General features: G+C 38.2%; 2 protein-coding genes and 1 long non-coding RNA gene across 3 annotated transcripts in view; 1 reads left to right on the top strand and 2 right to left on the bottom strand.

Moving 5' to 3' along the window:
- Positions 1-1,177: 1,177 nt before the first annotated feature.
- The window catches only part of LOC133546164 (uncharacterized), a 52,815-nt gene continuing 27,659 nt past the window's right edge, over positions 1,178-26,333 (top strand). The window contains exon 1 of the long non-coding RNA XR_009805019.1: positions 1,178-1,287. This is a non-coding gene — a long non-coding RNA (uncharacterized LOC133546164). The remainder of the gene's footprint in view (positions 1,288-26,333) is intronic.
- Positions 4,486-16,901, bottom strand: LOC133546163 (oocyte zinc finger protein XlCOF6.1-like). Its single transcript, XM_061892017.1, has 2 exons — positions 16,787-16,901; positions 4,486-9,899 (listed from the first exon to the last, which is right to left on the bottom strand). Exon 2 carries the CDS (start codon positions 9,861-9,863, stop codon positions 8,643-8,645), a length of 1,221 nt encoding a protein of 406 aa, XP_061748001.1. The 5' UTR covers positions 9,864-9,899; positions 16,787-16,901; the 3' UTR covers positions 4,486-8,642.
- gpc2 (glypican 2) overlaps positions 21,633-26,333 on the bottom strand; it is a 43,768-nt gene continuing 39,067 nt past the window's right edge. The window contains exon 11 of the mRNA XM_061892016.1: positions 21,633-24,387. Coding sequence (XP_061748000.1) covers positions 24,113-24,387 — 275 coding nt within the window. The 3' untranslated portion in view covers positions 21,633-24,112. The remainder of the gene's footprint in view (positions 24,388-26,333) is intronic.

The following is a 26,333-nucleotide window of genomic DNA, read 5'->3' as shown; positions in this document are numbered from 1 at the left end:
AACAATCTACACATCATGTTCAGCAAATCACGACGTCAGCAAAACATGTCAAGGAAAGAAAACAAGGAAAGAAAACAAAACCTTGCCCTTTTGTGGGTTCTTCCGAGGATGTTGTAGTCGTAATGATTTGTGCAGTCCTTGAGACATTTGTGATTTGGGGCTATATAAATAAACATTGACTGATTGATTGAAAACCAAATACAGATAGAGTATTAAAAATTAATAATAAATAATAATAATAAATGTATGAAAAAGCATAAGACAAAAAGGGCTACCTAAATACAGTGGGGCAAAAAAGTATTTAGTCAACCACCGATTGTGTAAGTTCTCCCTCTTAAAATGATGACAGAGGTCTGTAATTTCCATCATAGGTACACTTCAACTGTGAGAGACAGAATGTGGGGAAAAAAATCCAGGAATTCACATTGTAGGAATTTTAAAGAATTTATTTGTAAATTATGGTGGAAAATAAGTATTTGGTCAACCATTCAAAGCTCTCACTGATGGAAGGAGGTTTTGGCTCAAAATCCCACGATACATGGCCCCATTCATTCTTTCCTTAACACGGATCAATCGTCCTGTCCTCTTAGCATAAAAACAGCCCCAAAGCATGATGTTTCCACCCCCATGCTTCACAGTAGGTATGGTGTTCTTGGGATGCAACTCAGAATTCTTCTTCCTCCAAACACGACGAGTTGAGTTTATACCAAAATGGATACATGGATGATACAGCAGAGGATTGGGAGAATGTCATGTGGTCAGATGAAACCAAAATATAACTTTCTGCAGGAGGGGCAAGAATGCGCAAACGGTCCCGGTGAGTATCCAATCACAGGACGCCGAAATGTCACGTTCAACGTGAGGCCATCTAGAAGGCCTTACTGACAACAAGTCGTGATCTGATTGGCTATCACAACTGTCCATCAACTGTATGTGCCCGTTCACTTACAGTGCACATTACAGTGTTGATTCTGAAGGCCCCGGGCAGATTTGGTACAGCATGGCAACACAAGCTAGCCGAATTATGATTGGATACAAAGTAAAACTAAAACCAGCAGCCCTGGAAGGAGCATAATATGACATGAAGATAATATGAATACTTTTAGATATTTAGGGAAAGTAAATAAAAAAATAATTTTATCTTTAATTATGATCATGATTTCTGGTTATGTTAGGCCAGGAGAGAAGGCCTTGCTGGCCCCGAAGGCACACCACTGCATGGGACAATTCAACAAACTAGTGGAATCCAATCCAGATTCACAAACGGCACTTTCCAAGTACTTCGAGGTAAAAATGGCTGCTTACTTGGAAATGATACTGTCAGTCAATTGGAATTAATCAAAATTGCTAACACGCCATGTAAAATGGAGATGAACGTTGGTGGTGAGCTCCTCACCGAGTATGATGACTTCTCTAAAGGCTTACTGAAACCCACTACTACCGACCACGCAGTCTGATAGTTTATATATCAATGATGAAATATTAACATTGCAACACATGCCAATACGGCCTTTTTAGTTTACTAAATTGCAATTTTGAATTTCCCGTGAGTTTCTTGTTGAAAACGTCGCGGAATGATGATGCGTACGCGTGACGTCACGGACTGTAAGGAAATAGCGCTGCACCACACACAGCTAAAAGTCGTCTGCTTTAATCGCATAATTACACAGTATTTTGGACATCTGTGTTGCTGAATACTTTGCAATTTATTCAATTAATAATGGAGACTATAAAGAAGAATGCTGTTGGTGGAAAGCGGTGGATTGCAGCTGTCTTTAGTACCGAGACACAGCCGGTGTTTGTTTGTTGTGAAGCTTTAACACAGAGCGGTCAAGCGAACATGTTTTCTCTACGTTAACCGGCATATTTTTGGTTGGGGAAATTGTGCTATATATTTTACCGGAGAAATCAATGGATTATTCGTCGTCCTGTAGCAGCTGTCATGTCAAAAAAGGCAGCTGTGAGCTTGGCTCCTCGGCTTCTCTCTGAGACACTGTGTTCACCGCAGTAATCCGACCTCGAGGTATGTCTTTACAATCTTTAAAATCTCACTAAAACACTATTAAAACAATATGCAGATAAGGGATCTTTAACAATTATCCTAGTAAATGTGTCTAATTACATCTGAAACGCTCACACTGCCACCGCCCGGAGCCGTCGCTTTTTTTTTTTTCTAGTCCTTCACTATCAATATCCTAATTCACAAATCTTTCCTCCTCGCTTAAATTAATGGGGAAATTGTCGCTTTCTCGGTCCGAACTGCTGGTGGCTCCCATTATAAACAATGTGAATATGTGAGGAGCCCTGCAACTCGTGACGTCACGCGCCCGTCGTCTGCTACTTCCGGTACAGGCAAGGTTTTTCTATTAGCGACCAAAAGTTGCGAACTTTATTGTCGATGTTCTCTACTAAATCCTTTCAGCAAAAATATGGCAATATCGTGAAATGATCAAGTATGACACATATACCTGCTATAAATAAGAAAATCTCATTTCAGTAGGCCTTTAATGACATGGGGGAATCAAACACATTTAAACTGAACATGGATGGATGGATCACAGGTGTCAAACTCAGATCTGGTCCGCCACATCATTTTATTCAACCTGCTAAAGCCCAGAAATGTTGCATTGATATTCTCTACTGCTCACTAGTGTTGCCATATCTGAGTTATTGTGCATAAATATGTGGAAGTAACTACAAATGTGTGCTTCATTTATCAGCGGTGTTACAAAAAGATCAATTAGAATAATACATAATGTTGGATAGAGAGAACATACAAACCCTTCATTTATTTAATCAAAAATATTGAAATTCAACAACTTGGTGCATTTGCAAACAGCTGAAATGATTTACAAATCAAACCTGCTACCCAGTAATGTACACCAGGGGGCACCAACGTGGTGCCCGCGGGCACCAGGTAGCCCGTAAAGACCAGATGAGTCGCCCGCTGGTCTGTTCTACAAATAGCTCAAATAGCAGCACTTACCAGTGAGCTGCCTCTATTTTTTAAATTGTATTTATTTACTAGCAAGTTTATCTCGCTTTGCTCGAAATTTTTTAATTTAAGAGAGACAAAACTCAAATAGAATTTGAAAATCCAAGAAAATATTTGAAAGACTTGGTCTTCACTTTTGGCCCTGCGATGAGGTGGTGACTTGTCCAGGGTGTACTCCGCCTTCCGCCCGATTGTAGCTGAGATAGGCGCCAGCGCCCCCCGCGACCCCAAAAAGGGAATAAGCGGTAGAAAATGGATGGATGGTCTTCACTTGTTTAAATAAATTCATTTATTTTTTTACTTTGCTTCTTATAACTTTCAGAAAGACAATTTTAGAGAAAAAATCCAACCTTAAAAATGATTTTAGGATTTTTTAACACATATACCTTTTTACCTTTTAAATTCCTTCCTCTTCTTTCCTGACAATTTAAATCAATGTTAAAAAAATATATATTTTTTTTATTGTAACGAATAATAAATACATTTGAATTGAATTCTTCATTTTAGCTTGTTTTTTCGACTAAGAATATTTGTGAAATATTTCTTCAAACTTATTATTAAAATTCAAAAAAAATATTCTGGCAAATGTAGAAAATCTTTAGAATTAAATTTAAATCTTATTTCAAAGTATTTTGAATTTCTTTTAAAATCTTTGCTCTGGAAAATCTAGAAGAAAAAATATTTTGTCTTTGTTAGAAATATAGCTTGGTCCAATTTGTTATATATTCTAACAAAATGCAGATTGGAATTTAACCTACTTAAAACTTGTCATCAAAATTCTAATGATGTTCCATAAATTATTTTTTAATTTTTTTCAAAAAGACTCCAATTAGCTAGTTTTTCTCTTCTTTTTTTCGGTTGAATTTAGAATTTTAAAGAGTTGAAATTGAGGATAAACTATGTTTCAAAATTTTATTTTCATTTTTTTCCTCTTTTAAACCGTTCAATTAAGTGTTTTCTTTATCATTTATTCTCTACAAAAAACCTTAAGTAAAAGGAAAAAAAATGTACAACAGAATGACAGACAGAAATATCCATTCTTTATATATATATAGATTTATTTATTAAAGGTAAATTGAGCAAATTGGCTATTTCTGGCAATTTATTTAAGTGTGTATCAAACTGGTAGCCCTTCGCATTAATCAGTACCCAAGACGTTGCTCTTGGTTTCAAAAAGGTTGGTGATCCCTGATGTAGACAAATTCTCAACAGGAGGAGAAATATATTCTTAGAGGAAATCTAATCTGAAACCTTTGTATGCAAAACACATAAAACTTGGATATTGTAAAATGTAAAAGACAAATGATGTTGGATAATGAGGGAAACGCGGTAGTTAATGGATGGATGGAATATTGAAGTAAGAGTCAAGGTAATCACATTAATAAGAGTTATTATTGATGGTGAAGTAAAGTGGGAACTACTGTAAAAATCAATCATGTACAGAACAAAATATCAAAAATGACTAATATTAAATAGAAATATGAACTACATTTGTTGCATCAACTTTTATTGAAGCATACATTGCCTGTTACATAAAGGTCTGAGGACAAACACACGAAGCAATCACAAAACAGTATTCATATTACGAAATAGAGTAATAGATGATATTATTGGAACAAATTATTCATAAAGTCACACATTTTCAAAGTAAACAATCTTGTATGAAACACAACTGCTCAAAGGATATATCAAGTAAATAATGCTATGCTTCCAGAAGATGTTTCCCATGTGAACCAGTAAATATGAACTAAGAGGGAGTTTATGTGTACTCAAAAGCAAAGGGATGTACAAATGTAGAATGAATATGGACCGTATTTTTGGGAGTACAGGTCGCCCCGGAGTATAAGGCGCACCTGCCGAAAATGCATAATAAAGAAGGAAAAAAACATATGTAAGTCGCATTTTGGGGGGAAATTTATTTGATAAAACCCAACACCAAGAATAGACATTTGAAAGGCAATTTAAAATAACTAAAGAATAGTGAACAACGGGCTAAATAAGTGTACGTTATATGAGGCATAAATAACCAACTGAGAAGGTGCCTGGTATGTTAACATAACATATTATGGTAAGAGTCATTCAAATAACTATAACATATAGAACATGCTATACGTTTACCAAACAATCTGTCACTCCTAATTGCTAAATCCCATGAAATCTTATACGTCTAGTCTCTTACGTGAATGAGCTAAATAATATTATTTGATATTTTACGGTAACGTGTTAATAATTTCACACATAAGTCACTCCTGAGTATAAACCGCACCCCCGGCCAAACTATGAAAAAAAACTGCGACTTATAGTCCGAAAAATACGGTAAATCATCTATTGGAGTTCTTCTCAGCAATCATTAAAACTAGAAATTACATTATGTAACACGTCATTATTACAAAAACCTATATCAAATCACTCTTATGAATAAGTATAAATGTGAATTATGAATATCTATATACACAGAATATTGTACTTAACATGTTTTGCACTATTCACTCTCACATTTTCAGTCAGACTGTTCTTATGTTTAAAGACAAGCCCACAATGTTGTATAATTGCCTGAAAAAAGCACTACTCTAAAATATGTCATCTATGAATGTTACAATCATTTGTGATACACACAACAACGATGTTATATATGTTATATGTGCGAATGTTACAAAGTTGAAGTTAACATCGTTTTTAAAGTTTTTTTTCAAATCCTGCAGCTTCATTGGCTGCTGTTCTCACCAGCACACTTGTGTTTTTTTACACTCACTATGTTTTCATGCACTAAACAAGTCTAATTTCTCAAATATTTTTTTTTTGTATTTTCACACCTATGAGTGAAGTCCAAGTGTCCATGTACTCTTTCTAATGAGACACCGCCTGCCTCCCGTACACTGGGGGGGGCTTATTTCTTTTATGCACAGATAAATACACTATATTGCCAAAAGTATTTGGCCACCTGCCTTGACTCACATATGAACTTATTTTTTTTACATTCACATGTTGCGGTTAGTATTATTCTACCTTAAAGGCTTACTGAAATGAGATTTTCTTATTAAAAACGGGGATAGCAGGTCCATTCTATGTCATACTTGATTATTTTGCAATATTGCCATATTTTTGCTGAAAGGATTTAGTTGAGAAAATCGACCACAAAGTTCGCAACTTTTGGTAGCTAACAGAAAAGCCCTGCCTTTACCGGAAGTCGCAGACGATGACGTCACCCGTTGAGGGCTCCTCACGTGCTCACATTGTTTTTAATGGGAGCCTCCAACAAAAAGAGCTATTCGGACCGAGAAAACGACAATTTCCCCATTCATTTGAGCGAGGATGAAAGTTTAATGTTTGAGGATATTGATAGCGACGGACTACAAAAAAAAAAAAATCAAGTTTAAAAAAAAAAACGCGATTGCATTGGGATGTTTTTAGACACATTTACAAGGATAATTCTGGGAAATCCCTAATCCTTCTATTGTGTTGCTAGTGTTTTAGTGAGTTTAATATTACCTGATAGTCGTAAGGGATACATGTATCCACGGGTGTGCTGACGGCAGCTGTACGGACGGCACAAGCTCAGCTGATCTCCAGTAAGTGGCGACCTTTTACCACAATTTTCTCACCGAAAACTGCAGGTTGACATGTGGTCGGGATCCATGTTCGCTTGACCGCTCTGATCCATAGTAAAGTTTCACCTCCGGGAATTTTAAACAAGGAATCCCCGTGTGTTTGTGTGGCTAAAGGCGAAAGCTTCCCAACTCCATCTTTCCACTTTGTTATTATTATTAATTGAACAAATTGCAAAAGATTCAGGAACACATATGTCCAAAATACTGTGTAATTATGCGGTTAAAGCAGACGACTTATAGCTGTGTGTGTGTGCGCAGCGCTAATATTTCCTAACAGTCCGTGACGTCACGCGTACACGTCAGCATTCTGCGACGTTTTCAACAGGACACTTTGCGGGAAATTTAAAATTGCAATTTAGTAAACTAAAAAGTCCGTATTGGCATGTCTTGCAATGTTAATATTTCATCATTGATATATAAACTATCAGACTGCGTGGTCGCTAGTAGTGGGTTTCAGTAGGCCTTTAATTTGTTGTTGTTTATACTTTATGAATAAATGATGTGATAATGTTTATCATTATATTAGGTGGAAATGAGTCCGGCAGAATTTTAAAATGCTCCCATTTGTGTACATTTTTAATAACAGAAAATGAAATTAATACAAATATTTGTTCTTAATGTAATTTACTCATTTTCCTGAAGTACAAACATCCTGTGGGTTTTTTCAGTACATATATAGCATCACCGACTGCTAAACTTGTGAATTTACACTCATTTCATTCATCATACATGAAGTTAGTCCCCATGCAGTCATAAGTCCAACACGAAATGTAAAGATTATTAGACACGTTTATTTGGGTATAAATGTCTCTGGTTTCATTACCAACAACATCGTTGACAATATGGCATGAAAGTAACTATCCGCATTTTGTACACTATCACTAATAAGCAGCGTAAGCACGTAGTCATGCTCGCTCTCGTGGCAGCGGATTCAGAGAATTGCTATCGCGACATCCAGTGGACACATTTCAAACAGCTATTTTTTTCATTTAAAAAATTACTGCTTGTTTTTGTACTTAGCAAACTCATTTCGGGGGCTGAATAAAACCTGTTCGTGGGCTGTACGTTTGACACCCCTGTTCTGGACTATCTTGCTAGTTGTGTGGAATACAGTTATTGTCCATTAGTTGGCGTGTACAAATGCATCATAAAGAGGTTTGGGTACACTTTGTTATTTGCCTTTATAATAAATATATCGGCTTCATTCTCTTCCATCTCGTTTGAATTTTGTTCGGAAGTCCAAATTAAACAGGAATTCTCAATTTTCTTATCTCCCTTATTCAATAAATCTGTTACCTTTTTCCTTTCATCGATGCGCTTGAAAATGTTCTCTTCTTTTCATTTGTCTCCTCTTTATTGCAATTGTTGCCTCTGTTCTTTTTTGAGTGGTACCTGCTTCCGGCTTATATCCCACGTGTTGAGATACAAAGGGTCCCCTCCAGCACGCACACCTCCTCGAGAGATCCGGTTTCCAATCCTAGAATCCAGGTGTGTTAATCCGACTTTTTAAAAAACGGACGCGATCGGATTAAGGTGTTAAGGTTGTAGATTGCTTATTTAGAGCCGAACGATTATTTTTATTTATTGTTTTAATTGGTTTTACCCTTTAAAATTGTTTTTAATCATTTTTTATATTTATTTTGTTTTCATTCAGTCACTGGTGGAGCTGAGGATAGTGTTTGAATCTTGTTTTTAATATTTATGTGCAGCACTTTGGAAACGCGGTACTGTGAATGTTGTCTGTCTATCTGTGTTGGCCCTGCGGTGAGGTGGGGACTTGACCAGGGTGTACACCGCCTTCCGTCGGATTGTAGCTGAGATAGGCACCAGTGCCCCCTTTCAACCCCAAACGGAATAAGCGGTAGTAAATGGATGGATGGACTTTGTAAACATTTTTGTTGTTTAAATATGCTATATAAATAAAGTGGTCATTTAAGAGATTCTTTCATCACACACATTGCAACTCGTGTGTCTTTCTAGTTTTTTTTGGGTTTTTTTTACAATAGCTTTTGTTGCACTTTATACAGGGATATGGTTTTTCACAAGTGCCTACTCATGTGTATTTTGAAATTGGTACTTCGTGTAAAACCTTTACCACAGAAGGGACAAGAAAAGCGTTTTTCTCCAGTGTGACTTCTCATGTGTGCTTTCAAATCGTGAATTTGTGTAAAACTTTTAACACATTTTGAGCAGGAAAAAGTGTTTTTCCCAGTGTGTGATCTCATGTGTATTTTCAAATCGCTCGTTCGTATAAAACCTTTACTACAGATGGAACAAGAAAAAGGTTTTTCTCCCGTGTGAATTCTCATGTGTACGTTCAAGTCGCTAATTCGTGTAAAACTTTTAACACATTCTGAGCAGGAAAAAGGTTTTTTCCCAGTGTGTGTTGTCATGTGTATTTTCAAATCGCTAGTTCGTGTGAAATCTTTGTCGCATTCTGAGCAGGAAAAAGGTTTTTCTCCAGTGTGTGTTATCATGTGTGTTTTCACATGTTGCTTTTGAGTAAAATATTTACCGCAGATTAAACAGGGATAAGGTTTTTCTCTAGTGTGTATTCTCATGTGTATTTTCAGCACGCTATTATGTGCAAAACCTTTACCACATTCTGAGCAGCAGAAAGGTTTTTCCCCAGTGTGTATTCTAAGGTGTGTTTTCAAATGGTGTTTATGGGTGAAATCCTTATTGCAGATTGAACAGGAGAAATCTTTTTCTCCTGTGTGCATTCTCATGTGTACTTTCAGACGACACTGGAGTTTAAAGGTTTTGTCACAGTGAGAGCATGTGAAGAGGGTGTTGTCCATGTAAGCTGTTGCATCACCTTCAGAGAGTGGAGCTAAGAGCTTGTCTGCTTGTGATCCTCCACAGTGGTCTCCATCAGCTTCTGTTGTCATGTGTTGAGTTGAGCTGCTGCTTGGAGTCTCCTCCTCACTTTCACTTTTGACCTCATCTTCACTCTTCACAATCACAGTGGTCAATGGCATCTTGATGACATCATCCGCCTCCAATCCTTCACCATGCTCTCCCTCCTGACTGATGCTCTGTTCCTCCTCCTCTTCTTTAATATGAGGCCAACTATGACTCCTCTTTCTCTGTAGTGTGAGGGGGAGCTGGCATTCTTTTTGTTCCTTCATGTAAGAGGTATGTGGCTTCTGCTCCTCCCCTTTAATATTGGGGTACTTTAGCTCCTCCTCTTCCACCTTTATTTGTATGAGCTCCTCTTCCTCTTTAATATAGGGGGGCCAGGGCTCGTCCTGCTCCATTCTTGAGCTCAAGGAAAATATATTATTCACGGATGTCTGCAGGACAGAAGAAAACGCCTGGTTTAGAAAAGTCAGTCACATGAGAAATTGTCCTGCTTATGTTCTGATAATGTAATGGAGAACCTTATCCGTCACCACTTTGACATTCAAGATGTCATAAGTGTACCGCACTCAAGGAATGATTAGAAGCAATACAACGAGTTGGGGCTGGGCTATATGGTCTTTTTTAAATATCGATATTTTAGGTCATGTCACGATACACGATATATACTGTATCACTATTTTGCCTTAGCCTTGAATGAACACTTGATGCATATAATCACAGCAGTATGATGATTCTATGTGTCTACATTAAAACATTCTTGTTCATACTGAATTCATATATGCTCTCTTTTTTAACTTTCATGCAGAGAGAAATCACAACTAAGTCAATTGACCAAAACTGTATTTATTAAACAGTTATTTAGCAGTGGCACAAACATTCATCTCATTTCCAAAACAGAAAGTGCAAGATTGTCAGAGACATTTTAAAACCAGCTATTAGTGCACTTTTGTGCATGATGTCACTAAGATGACGTATCAAAACAACGCTAAATTAAAGTGCACTTTTTGTACAGAACGCCACTCCAATAGTTAAAACCAAATAAAGTGCACTTTTGTGCATGATGTCACACAAGATATTTCAATAACTGTCAAATAAAAATGAGCTGCATAATAGGAAATCAAATATTGGATGTCCTTCGCTATGTGGTGGCTTCCTGCGGACATAATCTCCTTCTGTTGTTGATTCTTTTTTTTTCATGCGGTGTTGATCTTGGAGTAGTTGTTTCGGCGTTCTGTTGGTGTAGCACTGAATGGAGATGTTGACATGCAGAGTTTCAAGCCCTTCTCATTCTCTAGTGCGTGACTTTTCAAAATATGCTACATTAGCAGTGCTTCTACTTTTTGTACCAACACTTTTGCTGCATAAATGTTGAACATCTTCCCGCTTGAAGCCAAACCATCACCGGACAATGGATCACATGGTGTTTTTCTTGGGAATTAATTCTTCCTCCATTTGTTACCAGATTGGCACCTTCTTTCTCTCGTATTACCACTCGCACCTTACCACTAGCATCACAGCTAACTTTACCATGTCGCTACCTCTCTGCTTCGCGGGAGTGTGTGACGTTGCACACGTGACGTAGGTAAGAAGGTGCGCTTGGTTTATGTCGCTCTGAGAATGAGAGACAAGAAAGAGTGGGAAACGTATGCAGTGAAATGCCCGCAGCTAAAAGCAACTGCATGAGAATGTAGAGTCGAATATCACGATATAGTCATTTTCTATATCGCACTGAGAAAAACCTGTGATATATCATTGATATCGATATCGCCCAGCCCTACAACGAGTCATGGACAAAAAGACAAAAATTTCACCTTACATACAAAAATATGACAGCAGCTCCGACACTCGAAAGAAAACATGAAACAAGGACTAAAAATTAAAAACAACCTTTCAGATTGCTGAAGCCTGGATAGCACTTTTGTAAAAGTGGTTTATGAAAAGAGATGAACAAATGAGTGTTTATATGTACAATTACAAGTTCAACTTGTGCCTTACTTTTGTAGCTGTATGTAGAAATAGCGTCAATAAAGTGGGACCTGTTTGCATCAGCTAAGCCATTTTAAAGGAGAACCACACTTTTTTCTTTTGCCTGATGAGTAGGCCTGGGCAGTATATGGTAAAAATTAAATTTCTGATTTTATTCCCAAAGTAACTTAATTTACGATTTGTTTCCCCTAAACCCTTGAATACAAATGACAGAGACAATTCCTAACAAGATTTTTTGTTTATTGTAGCTGAGATAGGCACCAGCGTCCCCCGCGACCCCCGACCCCAAAGGGAATAAGCGGTAGAAAATGGATGGATGGATAATCAAAGACTAGTTTGAAATGACACAGCATACACTATAGTTTGTATAATGTTGTTTGTTTCAGACAACATATAAATGGTACTTTTTATGGAATAATTAACAAAAACTAAGTTAAAAGCTTCCTCTGGTAAGCAGTACTTTGGTATTAATTAAAATACTCCACTTAGCAAAAACAGCCTTGCACAAATAATCACCCCCAACATGGAGATAAATAAAGTGCAAACTTAAAACTTCTATCTTGTATAAAATCCATCCATCCATCTATTTTCTACCGCTTATTCCCTTTTGGGGTCGCGGGTGGCACTGGCGCCTATCTCAGCTACAATCGGGCGGAAGGCGGTGTACACCCTGGACAAGTCGCTACCTCATCGCAGTCTTGTATAAAATACTTCTGAAAATTAAAATGTAGAATCATACATTGCATCTAAATAAGTAATCAAATAAAACATAGAGGATTTTAGTTTGATTCAGTACCGGTAATTGGATAGTTGGAGGCGTTTTAATTTACACATCCTGGTGATGTGCGGAGTTACTGTTAAGAGATTTTTTTTTAAAAAGGTTTAAACTGTTTACCATCATTTAGAGCAGGGGTCCCCAAACTTTTTGACTCGGAGGCCGCATTGGGTTAAAAAAAACGTGGCCGGGCTATCTAATGTATGAATAAATTATATATACACTATATATATCCTGGGGACCTATTGACGGTATCTCTGTTGCTGCAACAGCAGAGAGATTATTCTGTCTTGACACTTTGTATTGATATTTTGTATTACATTCTTCCCTTAAATGTTAATGTTTACTATGATTATTTTATATGTATTTTTTATGTATGTCGCTTTGGATGAAAGCCTCTGCCAAATACTTAAACATAAACATATATAAACACCTGAAAGTCTTTATATCAGCTAAAACCACCAATTTGTTTCACTGGATTCAGAAAAAAACAAATTCTGTCTTACCCAAAAATGTTAGTACTTGAATATTGTTACTTGAAGACTTATTCCTGGTTACAATTTTACTGTTAAGAAAGTATTGTCTTATACTTTTCCTAAAATGAGAATGCATCATAATCAGTGGTGGCCTGTGAATTGTGTTTTAGGGGTCACAATCATTTATTTCATCTTTATATTATTCAAGTAGGGCTGGGCAATATATCGAATATACTCGATTTATTGCGGGTTTCTCGCTTTGCGATATAGAAAATGACTAAACCGGGACATTCGAGAATGCTTTCTCACGCAGTTGCTTTTACATGCGGGCATTACGCTATGTGCGTTTCTCACTCTTTCTTGTCCCTCCTTCTCAGAGACATAAAACAAGCACACCTTCTTACATACGTCACATACTGTCCCGCGTGCAACGTCATACGCTCTCGCCCAGCAGACAGGTAGCGACATGGGTGACATTAGCTGTGATGTTAGTGGTGCAAGTGGTAATACGAGAGAAAGAAGGCGCAAATCTGGTAACAAATGAAGGAAGAATAAATTCCCAAGAAAAACAGCACGGGGTCCATCGTCTGGCGGTGGTTAGGCTTCAAGCGGGAAGATGTTGAACAGACAACCGTAGTATGACATGTATGCGGAAAGAGCCTTGCTACAAAAAGTAGCAGCACTGCTAATGTGTAGCATCATTTGAAAAGTCACCCACTATAGAGTGAAGAGTGCTTGAAACTCCACATGTCAACATCTCTGTTCGGTGCCACACCAACAAAATGCCGAAGCAACCATTTCCAGTTCAACACTGTATGGAAAAAAATAGTCAACAGCAGAAAGAGATAACGTCCGCAGAAACCTCCCACATAGCGAAAGACATACACTAGTTGATTTCGTATCATGCAGCTCATTTTTATTTGACAGTTATTGAAATATCTTGTGCGACATCATGCACAAAAGTGCACTTTATTTGTTTTAAACCATTGTAGTGGGGTTCTGTACAAAAAGTGCACTTTAATTTAGTGTTGTTTTGAAATGTCATCTTAGTGACATCATGCACAAAAGTGCACTCAGCTTGTTTTAAAATGTCTCTGACAATCTTGCACTTTCTGTTTTGAAATGACATGAATGTTTGTGCCATTGCTTAATAACTGTTTAATAAATACACTTTTGGTCAACTGACTTAGTTGTGATTTTCTTCTCTGCATGTAAGTTTAAAATGAGCATATATTAATGCAGTATGAAGAAGAATGTTTTAATGTAGACACATAAAATCATTATACTGCCATGATTATATGCATCAAGTGTTCATTCAAGGCTAAGCCAAAATATCGACATATATATGATGTATCATGACATGGCCTAAAAATAGAGATATTAATAAAAGGCCATATCGCCCAGCCCTATATTCAAGTATGACATTTTCAAATGTAATTAATTTCATTGACAAGCAATTCTATTATTTTCATACTTTTGTTTGCTATTGGCTACAATTTCAGTGCCATTGAAGATCTTTGCTCCTTCTCAACTCTGTGGTAATATTCCATCCATCCATCCATTTACTACCGCTTATTCCAGAGGTCTTGAAACATTTTCCAGCGAGGGCCACTTTTATACATTTTGTATATGAAACATACTCAAACCGAAACAATGTAGGTGGACATATGCTAACATTTGAAAAACCCTTCTACATCTTAGCTTTGTGTTATAGATAACAAAGCAATAAAATCATTCATGATTATTTTAATAACGATTTTATTTGTATTTATTAACTGTTACTAATATTGCTATTATACTGTCAACTGAAATGCTTTTGAGGACTTTAGTACACTCAAAAACTTATGTCTCACAAGAAGTGGAAATCATCAAAAACCTTATCCAGTAAGACACTCAGGTTGTCGGCCATTTCAGTTTTCATGTCCCATTTTTGCGGGATTTGGTCCCTTTTGAATTTTTCGTACTTTTTGTTTCTAATTTGATTGAGTGAGTTTTTTTGTTCTGATTTGAAACCTGTTTAGTTTGTCTATAGAATGTCGCGGGCCAATAAAAATCGTGCTACGGGCCACAAATGGCCCCCGGGCCGCACTTTGGACAACCATGGCTTATTCCCTTTGAGGTTGCGGGGGGCGCTGGCGCCTATCTTAGCTACAATCGGGCGTAAGGCGGGGTACATCCTGGACAAGTCGCCACCTCATCGCAGGCCCTACACAGATAGACAGACAACATTCACACTCACACACTAGTGCCAATTTAGTGTTGCCAATCAACCTATCCCCAGCTGCATGTCTTTGGCGGTGGGAGGAAGCCGGAGTACCCGGAGGGAACCCACGCAGTCATGGGGAGAACATGCAAACTCCACACAGAAAGATCCTGAGCCCGGGATTGAACCCAGGACTACTCAGGACCTTCGTATTGTGAGGCAGACGCACTAATCCCTCCGCTACCGTGCTGCCTAATATTATTTTCACAAAATACAACCAATAGTACGTCAATGTTAAATCTTACGTTTGAAAAGTAATCCCTCGATGGAAAACGCTGAACACCAACCCGGCATATTTGTTTTTTACCTGTCAGTTTAAAGGCCAGCTGAAATGTGATTTTCTTATTTAAACGGGGATAGCAGGTCCATTCTATGTGTCATACTTGATCATTTTGCCATATTTTTGCTGAAAGGATTTAGTAGAGAACATTCACGATAAAGTTTGCAACTTTGGTGCTGATAAAAAAGCCTTGCCTTTACCGGAAGTCGCAGACGATGACGTCACAAGGGTGAGGTCTCCTCACATCCTCACATTGTTTATAATGGGAGGCTCCAGCGGCAAGAGCTTTTCGGACCGAGAAAACGACAATTTCACCGTTAATTTGAGCGGGGATGAAAGATTCGTGGATGATGATATTGATAGGGAAGGACTAGAAAAAAAAGATAATAATAAAAAAATAATAAAAAGCGTATCTCCGGGCGGCGGCAGTGTGAGCGTTTTAGATGTAATTAGACACATTTACTAGGATAATTTTGGAAGATCCCTTATCTGCTTATTGTTTTAATAGTGTTTTAATGAGATTGTAAAGACATACCTCGAGGTCGGATGGCTACGGTGAACACGAAGTGTCTCAGAGAGAAGCCGAGGAGGCAAGCTCACAGCTGCCTTTTAAACAGCTACTGCAGGAGGATGAATAATCCAATGATGTCTCCGGTAAGATATAGATCACAATTTTCCTATCCAAAAACATACTGGTTGACGTAGAGAAACATGTTCGCTTGACCGCTCTGTGTTGAAAATAAAGAAACACCGGATGTGTCTCGGTGCTAAAGACTGCTGCAATTCACCGCTTTCCACCAACAGCTTTGTTCTTTATAGCCTCCATTATTAATTGAACAAATTGCAAAATATTCAGCAACACAGATGTCCAAATTACTGTGTAAGTATGCGATTAAAGCCGACGACTTTCAGTCGTGAGTAGTGCAGCGCTAAATTTTCCTGACAGTCCGTGACGTCACGCGCATGCGTCATCATTCCGCGACGTTTTCAACAGGATACTTCGCGGGAAATTTCAAAATTGTAATTTAGTAAACTAAACTGGCTGTATTGGCATGTGTTGCAATGTTAATATTTCATCATTGATTTATAAACTATCAGACTGCGTGGTCGGTAGTAGTGGGTTTCAGTAGGCCTTTAAGCTGCTCGCCGGCTCCACATCACCACTTCAAGATGGCGGCCGATTTTCTCGCGTCCTAGCAGCCAATGCTGCCTCTTCTTATTATATGTCTATGGAGACCGTCGCCTGAAACCCGGAAGTGCCCGGGTGTGCCCCTCGGTCACGTTATCACAACCCAGCTATATGTCAGGTATTCCAGGCGAATTAATATAATAATTGCTGCGTGCGTTTCCACAATAATATATTTTGCAAACGACCGCGGCCATTTTACAAAACAGCAGTGTTGTAAAATGGCTTTGTCTAACAATGTTATTAACTCGACATTTCACAGCTACAATCCGACACAAAACTCACTAAACTCGTAATAAAACATACATATTTATGAGATTTAACAATAGTGTGATTTTCACTGTGTACCAACCTGAAAAGCAGGTAAATATCAACACGGGAATGAGGCACCAAAGATGTTCCTTCTTCGTCCGACGTCAGTCCGGCGAGTAGGCGGAAGTGCCCTCAACCACATGAGTCCGGCTTCGCGCGGCGGGTGCTATCACTTTGGTTCCGCCCTGCCGTTTCCCGTTAAAGGCCTACTGAAATGAGATTTTCTTATTTAAACGGGGATAGCAGGTCCATTCTATGTGTCATACTTGATCATTTTGCGATATTGTCATATTTTCGCTGAAAGGATTTAGTAGAGAACATCGACGATAAAGTTTGCAACTTTTGGTCGCTAATAAAAAAAGCCTTGCCTAACCGGAAGTGGCAGACGATGTGCGCATGACGTCACGGGTTATAGGGCTCCTCACATCCTCACATTGTTTATAATCATAGCCTCCAGCAGCAAGAGCAATTTGGACCGAGAAAGTGACAATTTCCCCATTAATTTCAGCGTGGATGAAAGATTTGTGGATGAGGAAATTTAGACCGAAGGACTAGAGGGAAAAAAAAAGGCGAATGCAGTGGGAGCAATTCAGTTGTTATTAGACACATTTACCAGGATCATTCTGGAAAATCCCTTATATGCCTATTGTGTTGCTAGTGTTTTAGTGAGATTAGATAGTACCTGAAAGTCGGAGGGGTGTGGCCCCGGGTGTGTTGACGCCAGAGTCTCTGAGGGAAGTCACGCAGCTGCAGCAGGACGGAAGCTCCGCTGATGTCTCCGGTAAGAGCCGACTTATTACCACAATTTCCTCACCGAAAACTGCCGGTTGACATGTAATCGAGACCCATGTTCGCTTGACCGCTCTGATCCATAGTAAAGCTTCATCTTCGGGAATTTTATACAAGGAAACACCGGCTGTGTTTGTGTGGCTAAAGGCTAAAAGCTTCCCACCTCCATCTTTCAACTTTGACTTTTCCAATATTAATTGAACAAATTGGGAAAAGATTCAGCAACACAGATGTCCAGAATACTGTGTAATCATGCGATTAAAGCAGACTACTTATAGCTTGGATCGGGCTGGAAAATAATGACCGCTACAACCTGTGACGTCAAACGCACGCGTCATCGTATCGCGACGTTTTCAACAGGACACTTCGCGGGAAATTTAAAATTGCAATTTAGTAAAGTAAAAAGGCCGTATTGGCATGTGTCACAATGTTAATATTTCATCATTGATATATAAACTATCAGACTGCGTGGTCGGTAGTAGTGGGTTTCAGTAGGCCTTTTTAATATTTAGTTTCACACCAAATGTTGCAATTACTCCCTGTCTGCTCAACCGTAAATATCTTTGGAAAAATAAAATATTCCACAATGTAAATAAATCACCATCAGTTGATAATATTATTGTCTTCTTTTAATTTCAGGCAATGACACAGAAAAGTAAAAGTAGTTCAGTGCAAAAAGTCAGTGTTCAAAAACAAGAAAAAAAAATACAAAACTAATGGATATTTTATTATAACTAAGCAAACTGATCTGCAACTAGAACAAGAAAATTTGGATTGTCAAGAATTTCTAAAAAAGTAAAATTAGGTAACCTCAATGAGCACAAAATACTTGGGGTGTGGGAAAAATCAATTCGAATACGTTATGCGATTTAATTTTTTTTATCAATCCAACAAACCACTACACAGCAATACCATAACAATGCAATCCAATTCCAAAACCAAACCTGACCCAGCAACACTCAGAACTGCAATAAACAGAGCAATTGAGAGAAGACACAAACACGACACAGAACAAACCAAAAGTAGTGAAAAAAAAATGAATATTATCAACAACAGTATCAATATTAGTTATAATTTCAGCATAGCAGTGATTAAAAATCCCTCATTGACATTATCATTAGACATTTATAAAAATAAATAAAAAGAACAATAGTGTCACAGTGGCTTACACTTGCATCGCATCTCATAAGCTTGACAACACACTGTGTCCAATGTTTTCACAAAGATAAAATAAGTCAAATTTTTGGTTCGTTTAATGGTTAAAACAAATTTACATTATTGCAATCAGTTGATAAAACATTGTCCTTTACAATTATAAAAGCTTTTTACAAAAATCTTCTCCTCTGCTTGCATGTCAGCAGACTGGAGTAGATCCTGCTGAAATCCTATGTATTGAATGAATAGAGAATCCTTTTAAATCGGGAAAAAATCGTTTTTGAATCGAGAATTGTATTGAATTGAAAAAAAATCAATTTTGAATCGAATCGTTTCCCTAAGAATCGATATTGAATCGAATCGTGGGACACCCACAGATGTGCAGCCCTAATATTTATTTAGCACTGATTTATTTGTGTTTGTTTGAAAATATAATTTTATGCATTTATGTTATCTGTCCACCATCCTGTTAGGTCAGGGGTCGGCAACCCAAAACGTTGAAAGAGCCACATTGGACTAAAAGTACAAAAAAAAACAATCTGTCTGGAGCGGCAAAAAATTAAAAGCCACAAATAAGTCTTATAATGAAGGCAACACATGACGTACAGTCGTGGTCAAAAGAACATAATGTCATGGCTGTCTTGAATTTCCAATCATTTCTACAACTCTTTTTTTTTTGTGATAGAGTGATTAGAGCTCATACTTGTTGGTCACAAAAAACATTCATGAAGTTTGGTTCTTTTATGAATTTATTGTGAGTACTGAAAATGTGAGCAAATCTGCTGGGTCAAAATTATACATCAGCAATTAGAGATTTCCGATACTATCGAATGTCGTTATTGTAGGCCGATAAATGCTTTAAATGTAATATCGTGACTTTTCGGTATTGGTTTTAAAGAGTAAAATGTATGACTTTACAAAACGCCGCTGTACAGAGTGGTACAATGACATAGGGAGAAGTACAGAGCGCCAATAAACCTTAAAGGGGAACATTATCACCAGACCTATGTAAGCGTCAATATATACTTTGATGGTGCAGAAAAAAGACCATATATATTTTTTAACCGATTTCCGCACTCTAATTGGGTGAATTTTGGCGAATTAAACGCCTTTCAGTTTATCGCTCTGGATGCGATGATGTCAGAATGTGACATCGCCGAGGTAATACAGCCACCATTTTCATTTTCAACACATTGTAAACATTGGGTCTCAGCTCTGTTATTTTCCGTTTTTGCGACTATTTTTTGGAACCTTGGAGACATCATGCCTCATCGGTGTGTTGTCGGAGGGTGTAACAACACTAACAGGGAGGGATTCAAGTTGCACTACTGGCCCAAAGATGCGAAAGTGTCTGCCGCCAGACCCCCCGTTGAATGTACCAAAGTGTCTCCACATTTGACCGGCGATGACAGACACGGCACAGAGATGTATGGATAACCTGCAGATGTATTTGCAATGATAAAGTCAACAAAATCACAAAGGTGAGTTTTGTTGATGTTGTTGACTTATGTGCTAATCAGACATATTTGGTTGCGGCGTGACTGCCAGCTAATCGATGCTAACATGCTACGGTAATCGACGCTAACATGCTATTTACCGGCGGTGCTAAAGCAGACATGGCACAGAGATGTATGGATAACCTGCAGATGCATTTGCAACTATATTATGTTTCCTTCAACCCACATTTAATGCGAAAAAAACACTTACCAATCGACGGATTTAAGTTGCTCCATTATCACAAAATGCGAAAGTCCTGATCGTTTGGTCCGCACATTTTACCGGCGATGCTAACGCAGCTATTCGGCCATGCTATGGCTATGAATAGCGTCAATAGCTATTCACTCAATAGCTTCAATTTCTTCTTCAATACTTTCATACTCCAACCATCCATTTCAAAACATGTGTAATCTGTTGAATCGCTTAAGCCGCTGAAATCCGAGTCTGAATCCGAGCTAATGTCACTATATCTTGATGTGGTATTCCCATTGTTTGTTTACATTGGCAGCACTGTATGACGTCACAGGGAAATGGATAGTGGTTTCGAAGATAGCGAAAATAAGGCACTTTAAAGCTTTATTTGGGGGTATTCCGGGACCAGTAAAAATTTTGAAAAAAACTTCAAAAAATACAACAAGCCACTGGGAACTGATTTTTATGGTTTTTAACCCTATTGAAATTGTGATAATGTTCCCCTTTAAAGGCACTGCCTTTACGTGCCGGCCCAATAGATAGATAGATAGTGCTTTATTGATTCCTTCAGGAGAGTTCTTTCAGGAAAATAAAAATAAAAAACAATCAGATAATATCTACGGCTTTTAATTGTGACGTCTGGGTGGCATGGGGGTGATGGTGCGTTTTTCCAAGATGCAGTTCGGGCTCGGACACAGCGTAAAGTAAGAAATAATGGTTTATTTGAACTAAAAACAGGCTAAGAACAGAAACACTGGCACCAGGCACGAAAGGCAAAACAACAGAACTAGCATGGGAGCTAGAAAAAAAACAAAAGCGTTAGCATGGGAGCTAGAGAAACAAACAAATACTTAACGTGGAAGCTAGCTGGTTGCGAACAGGAATACGGGATCGGATCAGAGTCGTCCCTGTTGTGCGAAACACAAATTTACGAAGCGAGAGCGAGTCAACTGAAAGGGCAGGCTTAAATAAGGATGGTAATCAACAAACAGGTGTGAGTCCGGAAACAAGAAGCAGGTGAAACAAATAAGCAACCATGGTGACAGAACAAACAAGGAAGTGCACAAACAAACTAAAAAATCCACAAAACATATGATCCGGGTAGCGGATCATGACAATAATATGACATAGACTTAGACATACTTTATTGATCCACAAAGGAAACATGAAACGAATATGAATACTTTTACATATTTAAGGAAAAGTAAATAAAAAATACTTTTATCTTTAATTATGATCATGATTTGTGGTTTTGTTTGGCCAACAGAGAATGACAAACGGCAAACAATTGGTGTGTTCATTTGCTTTAATGAGGCAGAAAATATCACTGGTTCATCAGCAACACGTATCGCGCTCTTTTCACCGTTCACCCGACGCGTTCCGGAAATACTGCAGCTCGTTTCAATGCTGATCGATTGGAAAGACACAAAACCACAACACTTAAACCATTCTGCATCTATTTTTTTGTTCGCTTTGTTATTTACACAAATGGACCAAAATGTCGTGTTGTACAGGAAAAAAATACCGCATTATTTCAAACTTAAAATCATCAATACATTCTTCCCCCTCCGTTGTCATTGTTGTTTTCTTTTTTTGGGGGGGGGGTTATCATGTTTACATTCAAATTTCCTTTTTTCTTCATAAAACCATTCAGCATCTTGGGACACATACGAGTCATTGTCAAAAACATTCAATCCGACACTACATCTTTTTTTTCTTTCTTGCTTTTAGAAAAAATACGTAGAAAAGCAGCACACAATATATATAAATACTGACCATTTTTACTTGATATAAAAAGGGATGCAAACACAATATTCCAATTATGTGTTTATCAGGGGGTAATAATCTACAAAACCCCAAATTAGTGAAGTTGGCACGTTGTGTAAATGGTAAATAAAAACAGAATAAAATCATTTGCTAATCCTTTTCAACTTCTATTCAATTGAATAGACTGGAAACACAAGATATTTAATGTTTGATTTAAGAAAGTTAATTTATTTTTGCAAATAATCATTAACTTTGAATTTAATGGCAACAACACTGCAAAAAAGTTGGCACGGGGACATTTTACCACTGTGTTACATGGCTTTTCCTTTTAAAAACACTCAATAAACGTTTGGGAAATGATTTTTGAAGCTTTTCAGGTGGAATTCTTTCCCATTTTTGATTGATGTAAAGCTTAAGTTGTTCAACAGTCCTGGGTCTCCGTTGTCCTATCTTAGGTTTCATATTGCGGCAAAAATTTTCAATGGGAGAGAGGTCCGAACTACAGGCACTCTTTTACTATGAAGCCACGCTGTTGTAATACGTGGCTTGGCATTGTCTTGCTGAAATAAGCAGGGGCGCCCATGAAAAAGACATAGCTCGGATGGCAGCATATGTTGCTCCAAAACCTGTATGTACCTTTCAGCGTTAATGGTGCTTTCACAGATGTGTAAGTTACCCATGCCTTGGGCACTAATACACCCCCATACCATCACAGATGCTGGCTTTTAAACTTTGCGCCTATAACAAACCGGATGGTTCTTTTCCTCTTTGTTCCGGAGGACACAACGTCCACAGTTTCCAAAAACAATTTGAAATGTGGACTCGTCAGACCACAGAACACTTTTACACTTGGCATCAGTCCATCTTAGATGAGCTCAGGCCCAGCGAAGCCGGCAGCGTTTCTTGGTGTTGTTGATAAATCAATCAATCAATCAATCAATGTTTATTTATATAGCCCCAAATCACAAATGTCTCAAAGGACTGCACAAATCATTACGACTACAACATCCTCGGAAGAACCCACAAAATGGCTTTGGCTTTGCATAGTAGAGTTTTAACTTGCACTTACAGATGTAGCGGCCAGGTGTAGTTACTGACAGTGGTTTTCTGAAGTGTTCCTGAGCCCATGTGGTGATACCCTTTACACACTGATGTCGGTTTTTGATGTAGTACCACCTGAGGGATCCAAGGTCCGTAATATCATCGCTTACATGCAGGGATTTCTCCGGAGTCTCTGAACCTTTTGATGATGTTACGGACCGTAGATAGTGAAATCCCTAAATTCCTTGCAATAGCTGGTTGAAAAATGTTGGTCTTGGTTGGACAATTTGCTCACACGTTTCTTCACAAAGTGATGACCCTCAGCCCATCCTTGTTTCTGAATGACTGAGCATCTCATGGAAGCTGCTTTTATACCCAATCATGACACCCACCTGTTCCCAATTAGCCTCTTCACCTGTGGGATGTTCCAAATAAGTGTTTAATGGGCATTCCTCAATGTTCTCAGTCTTTTTTGCCACCTGTGCTAGCTATTTTGAAACATGTTGCAGGCCTCAAATTCCAAATGAAGTAATATTTGGAAAAAATAACAAAGTTTACCTGTTGGAACGTTACGTATCTTTTCTTTGCAGTCTATTCAATTGAATATAAGTTGAAAAGAATTTTCAAATCATTGTATTTTGTTTTTATTTACGAATTACACAATGTGCCAACTTCACTGGTTTTGGGGTTTGTATATCAGAAACACTTGTTTGAAGATACTCCTGAGTAGGATAAATATTGCCAAATAAATATAAAGACAGTAGTCAATAAATAAGTTAAAACTGCATCACAGCATATTGCTTTTCAAGACGGAACATTTCACATGTGGAATTTTTTCGAATGGTGTTACAATCATCATTTCGCATATTTTGTGCCGTTTTTTTTTTGTTGTTGTTGTAGCTTGTTTAAACAAAAGTAGCATCCTTCAGCCCCAAGGTGCTCGATGTGGCATGATCACGAAAGGCAGCAGTATGAAAGGAAGTGGGGAGCAAAGGAGGGGGCTCGTGGCGGAATTAACCCCTCGCCCGTGGTTGCGGTTCCTCTTATTGTTTCTCTCCCGCACCCGAGGAGGCTTGTTTGGGTTGGAGGCCGGGGGTGTGGCGGGCTTGGTGTGAGGAGGAGAGTGAGGACCGTAGCCCGGCCAGTCGTTGTCGTATCTTTCTCTGATGTCTTCGCCCCCTGAACCGCTGCCCTCGTCGCCTAAAAGCAGCACAAGAATGTCATGTTTTAATCACGGGACTTATTTATTTACTATTAGGAGTTGTGCCTTTATCGTGTGAGGCCTTTATTTGTGCATGTACAGTACGGACCCAAATTTGGACAAACCTTCTCATTTAAAGGGGAACATTATCACAATTTCAGAAGGGTTAAAACCAATAAAAATCAGTTACCAGTGGCTTATTTTATTTTTCAAAGTTTTTTTGAAAATTTTACCCATCATGGAATATCCCGAAAAAAGGCTTTAAAGTGCCTGAATTTTGCTATCTTTAAATCCATCGTCCATTTTCGTGTGACGTCATTTAGTGATGCCAACATGGCGGATAGCACAGCAAGATACAGCGACATTAGCTCGGATTCAGACTCGGATTTCAGCGGTTTAAGCGATTCAGCAGATTACGCATGTATTGAAATGGATGGTTGGAGTATGGAGGCAGATAGCGAAAACGAAATGGAAGAAGAAACTGAAGCTATTGAGCGAATAGCTATTGAAGCTATTCGGCGATCGCCTTCTAACCAATGGTTGAGTGTCGCAGGGTATCCATACATATCTGTTCCATATCTATCGTAGCATCGCCGGTAAAATGTGCAGGAGCAACTTAAATCCGTCGATTGGTAAGTGTTTGTTTGGCCTTAAATATGGGTGGAGGGAAAGCCTGGATGCAAATATAGCTACAAATGTACATACAGCTAGCCTAAACAGCATGTTAGCATCGATTAGCTGGCAGTCATGCCGCGACCAAATATGTCTGATTAGCACATAAGTCAATAACATCAACAAAACTCACATTTGTGATTTTGTTGACTTTATCGTTGGAAATGCATCTGCTCTGAGTGTCGCAGGGTATCCATACATCTCTGTGCCATGTCTGTCGTAGCATCACTGTTAAATTGTGCAGACCATACAGGACTTTCGGATCTTTTGACACTGGTGCAACTTGAATCCGTTGTTTGGCATTAAATGTGGGTGGAGGGAAAGGCTGGATGCAAATATACCTACAAATGAGGCATAACGATGCAATATGTATATACAGCTAGCCTAAATAGCATGTTAGCATCGATTAGCATGCCGTGCTAATCGATGCACACTCCACGTAAGTCAACTTGAATCCGTCCCTGATCGTGTTGTTACACCCTCCGACAACACACCGACGAGGCATGATGTCTCCAAGGTACGGAAAACAGTCGAAAAAACGGAAAATAACAGAGCTGATTTGACTCGATGTTTATAATGTGTTTGAGAAAATGGCGGATTGACTACCTGGGTGACCTCACGTTGTGACGTCATCGCTCCGAGAGCAAATAATAGAAAGGCGTTTAATTTGCCAAAATTCACCCATTTAGAGTTCGGAAATCGGTTAAAAAAATATATGGTCTTTTTTCTGCAACATTAAGGTATATATTGACGCTTACATAGCTCTGTTGATAATGTTCCCCTTTAAATTAATTTTCTTTGTTTTCATGACTATTTAAATTATAGATCAGGGGTGTAAAACTTGTTTTCTTTGAGGGCCACATCGCAGTTATGGTTGCCCTCAGAGGGCCGTCTTTAACCTTGAGTAGTATATGAATATATATATATACATTAACAATATATATATACTTTTTTACATAAGCTGCAAAATAGTTGTTTTATTTTACTTTAAAGATTCTCAGCTCTGTCACCATAATTGTACAGTAAAAGCAGTTGTTTTTTACAGCATATATAAAAATGGAATAAATAGAATGGAATGGAGAAACAATACCACTGTTTTAGCAGTAAAATTCAAGCAATAGAGTTGCCAGTTGTTGTTTTTTTTTTACCGTAAAATATTGTTGTTTTAATGTTGTTGTTTTTGTACGTTTCTTCATGTTTTAGTGCAGTGGTTCTGAACCTTTTTTCAGTGATTTACCCCCTGTGAACATTTTTTTAATTCAAGTACCGGTAC

This window comes from Nerophis ophidion, linkage group LG29 (genome assembly GCF_033978795.1).
Source record: "Nerophis ophidion isolate RoL-2023_Sa linkage group LG29, RoL_Noph_v1.0, whole genome shotgun sequence".
Taxonomy (NCBI): domain Eukaryota; kingdom Metazoa; phylum Chordata; class Actinopteri; order Syngnathiformes; family Syngnathidae; genus Nerophis; species Nerophis ophidion.
Note: the sequence above shows the minus strand (reverse complement) of the source record. Positions and strands in the feature narration are given on the sequence as shown.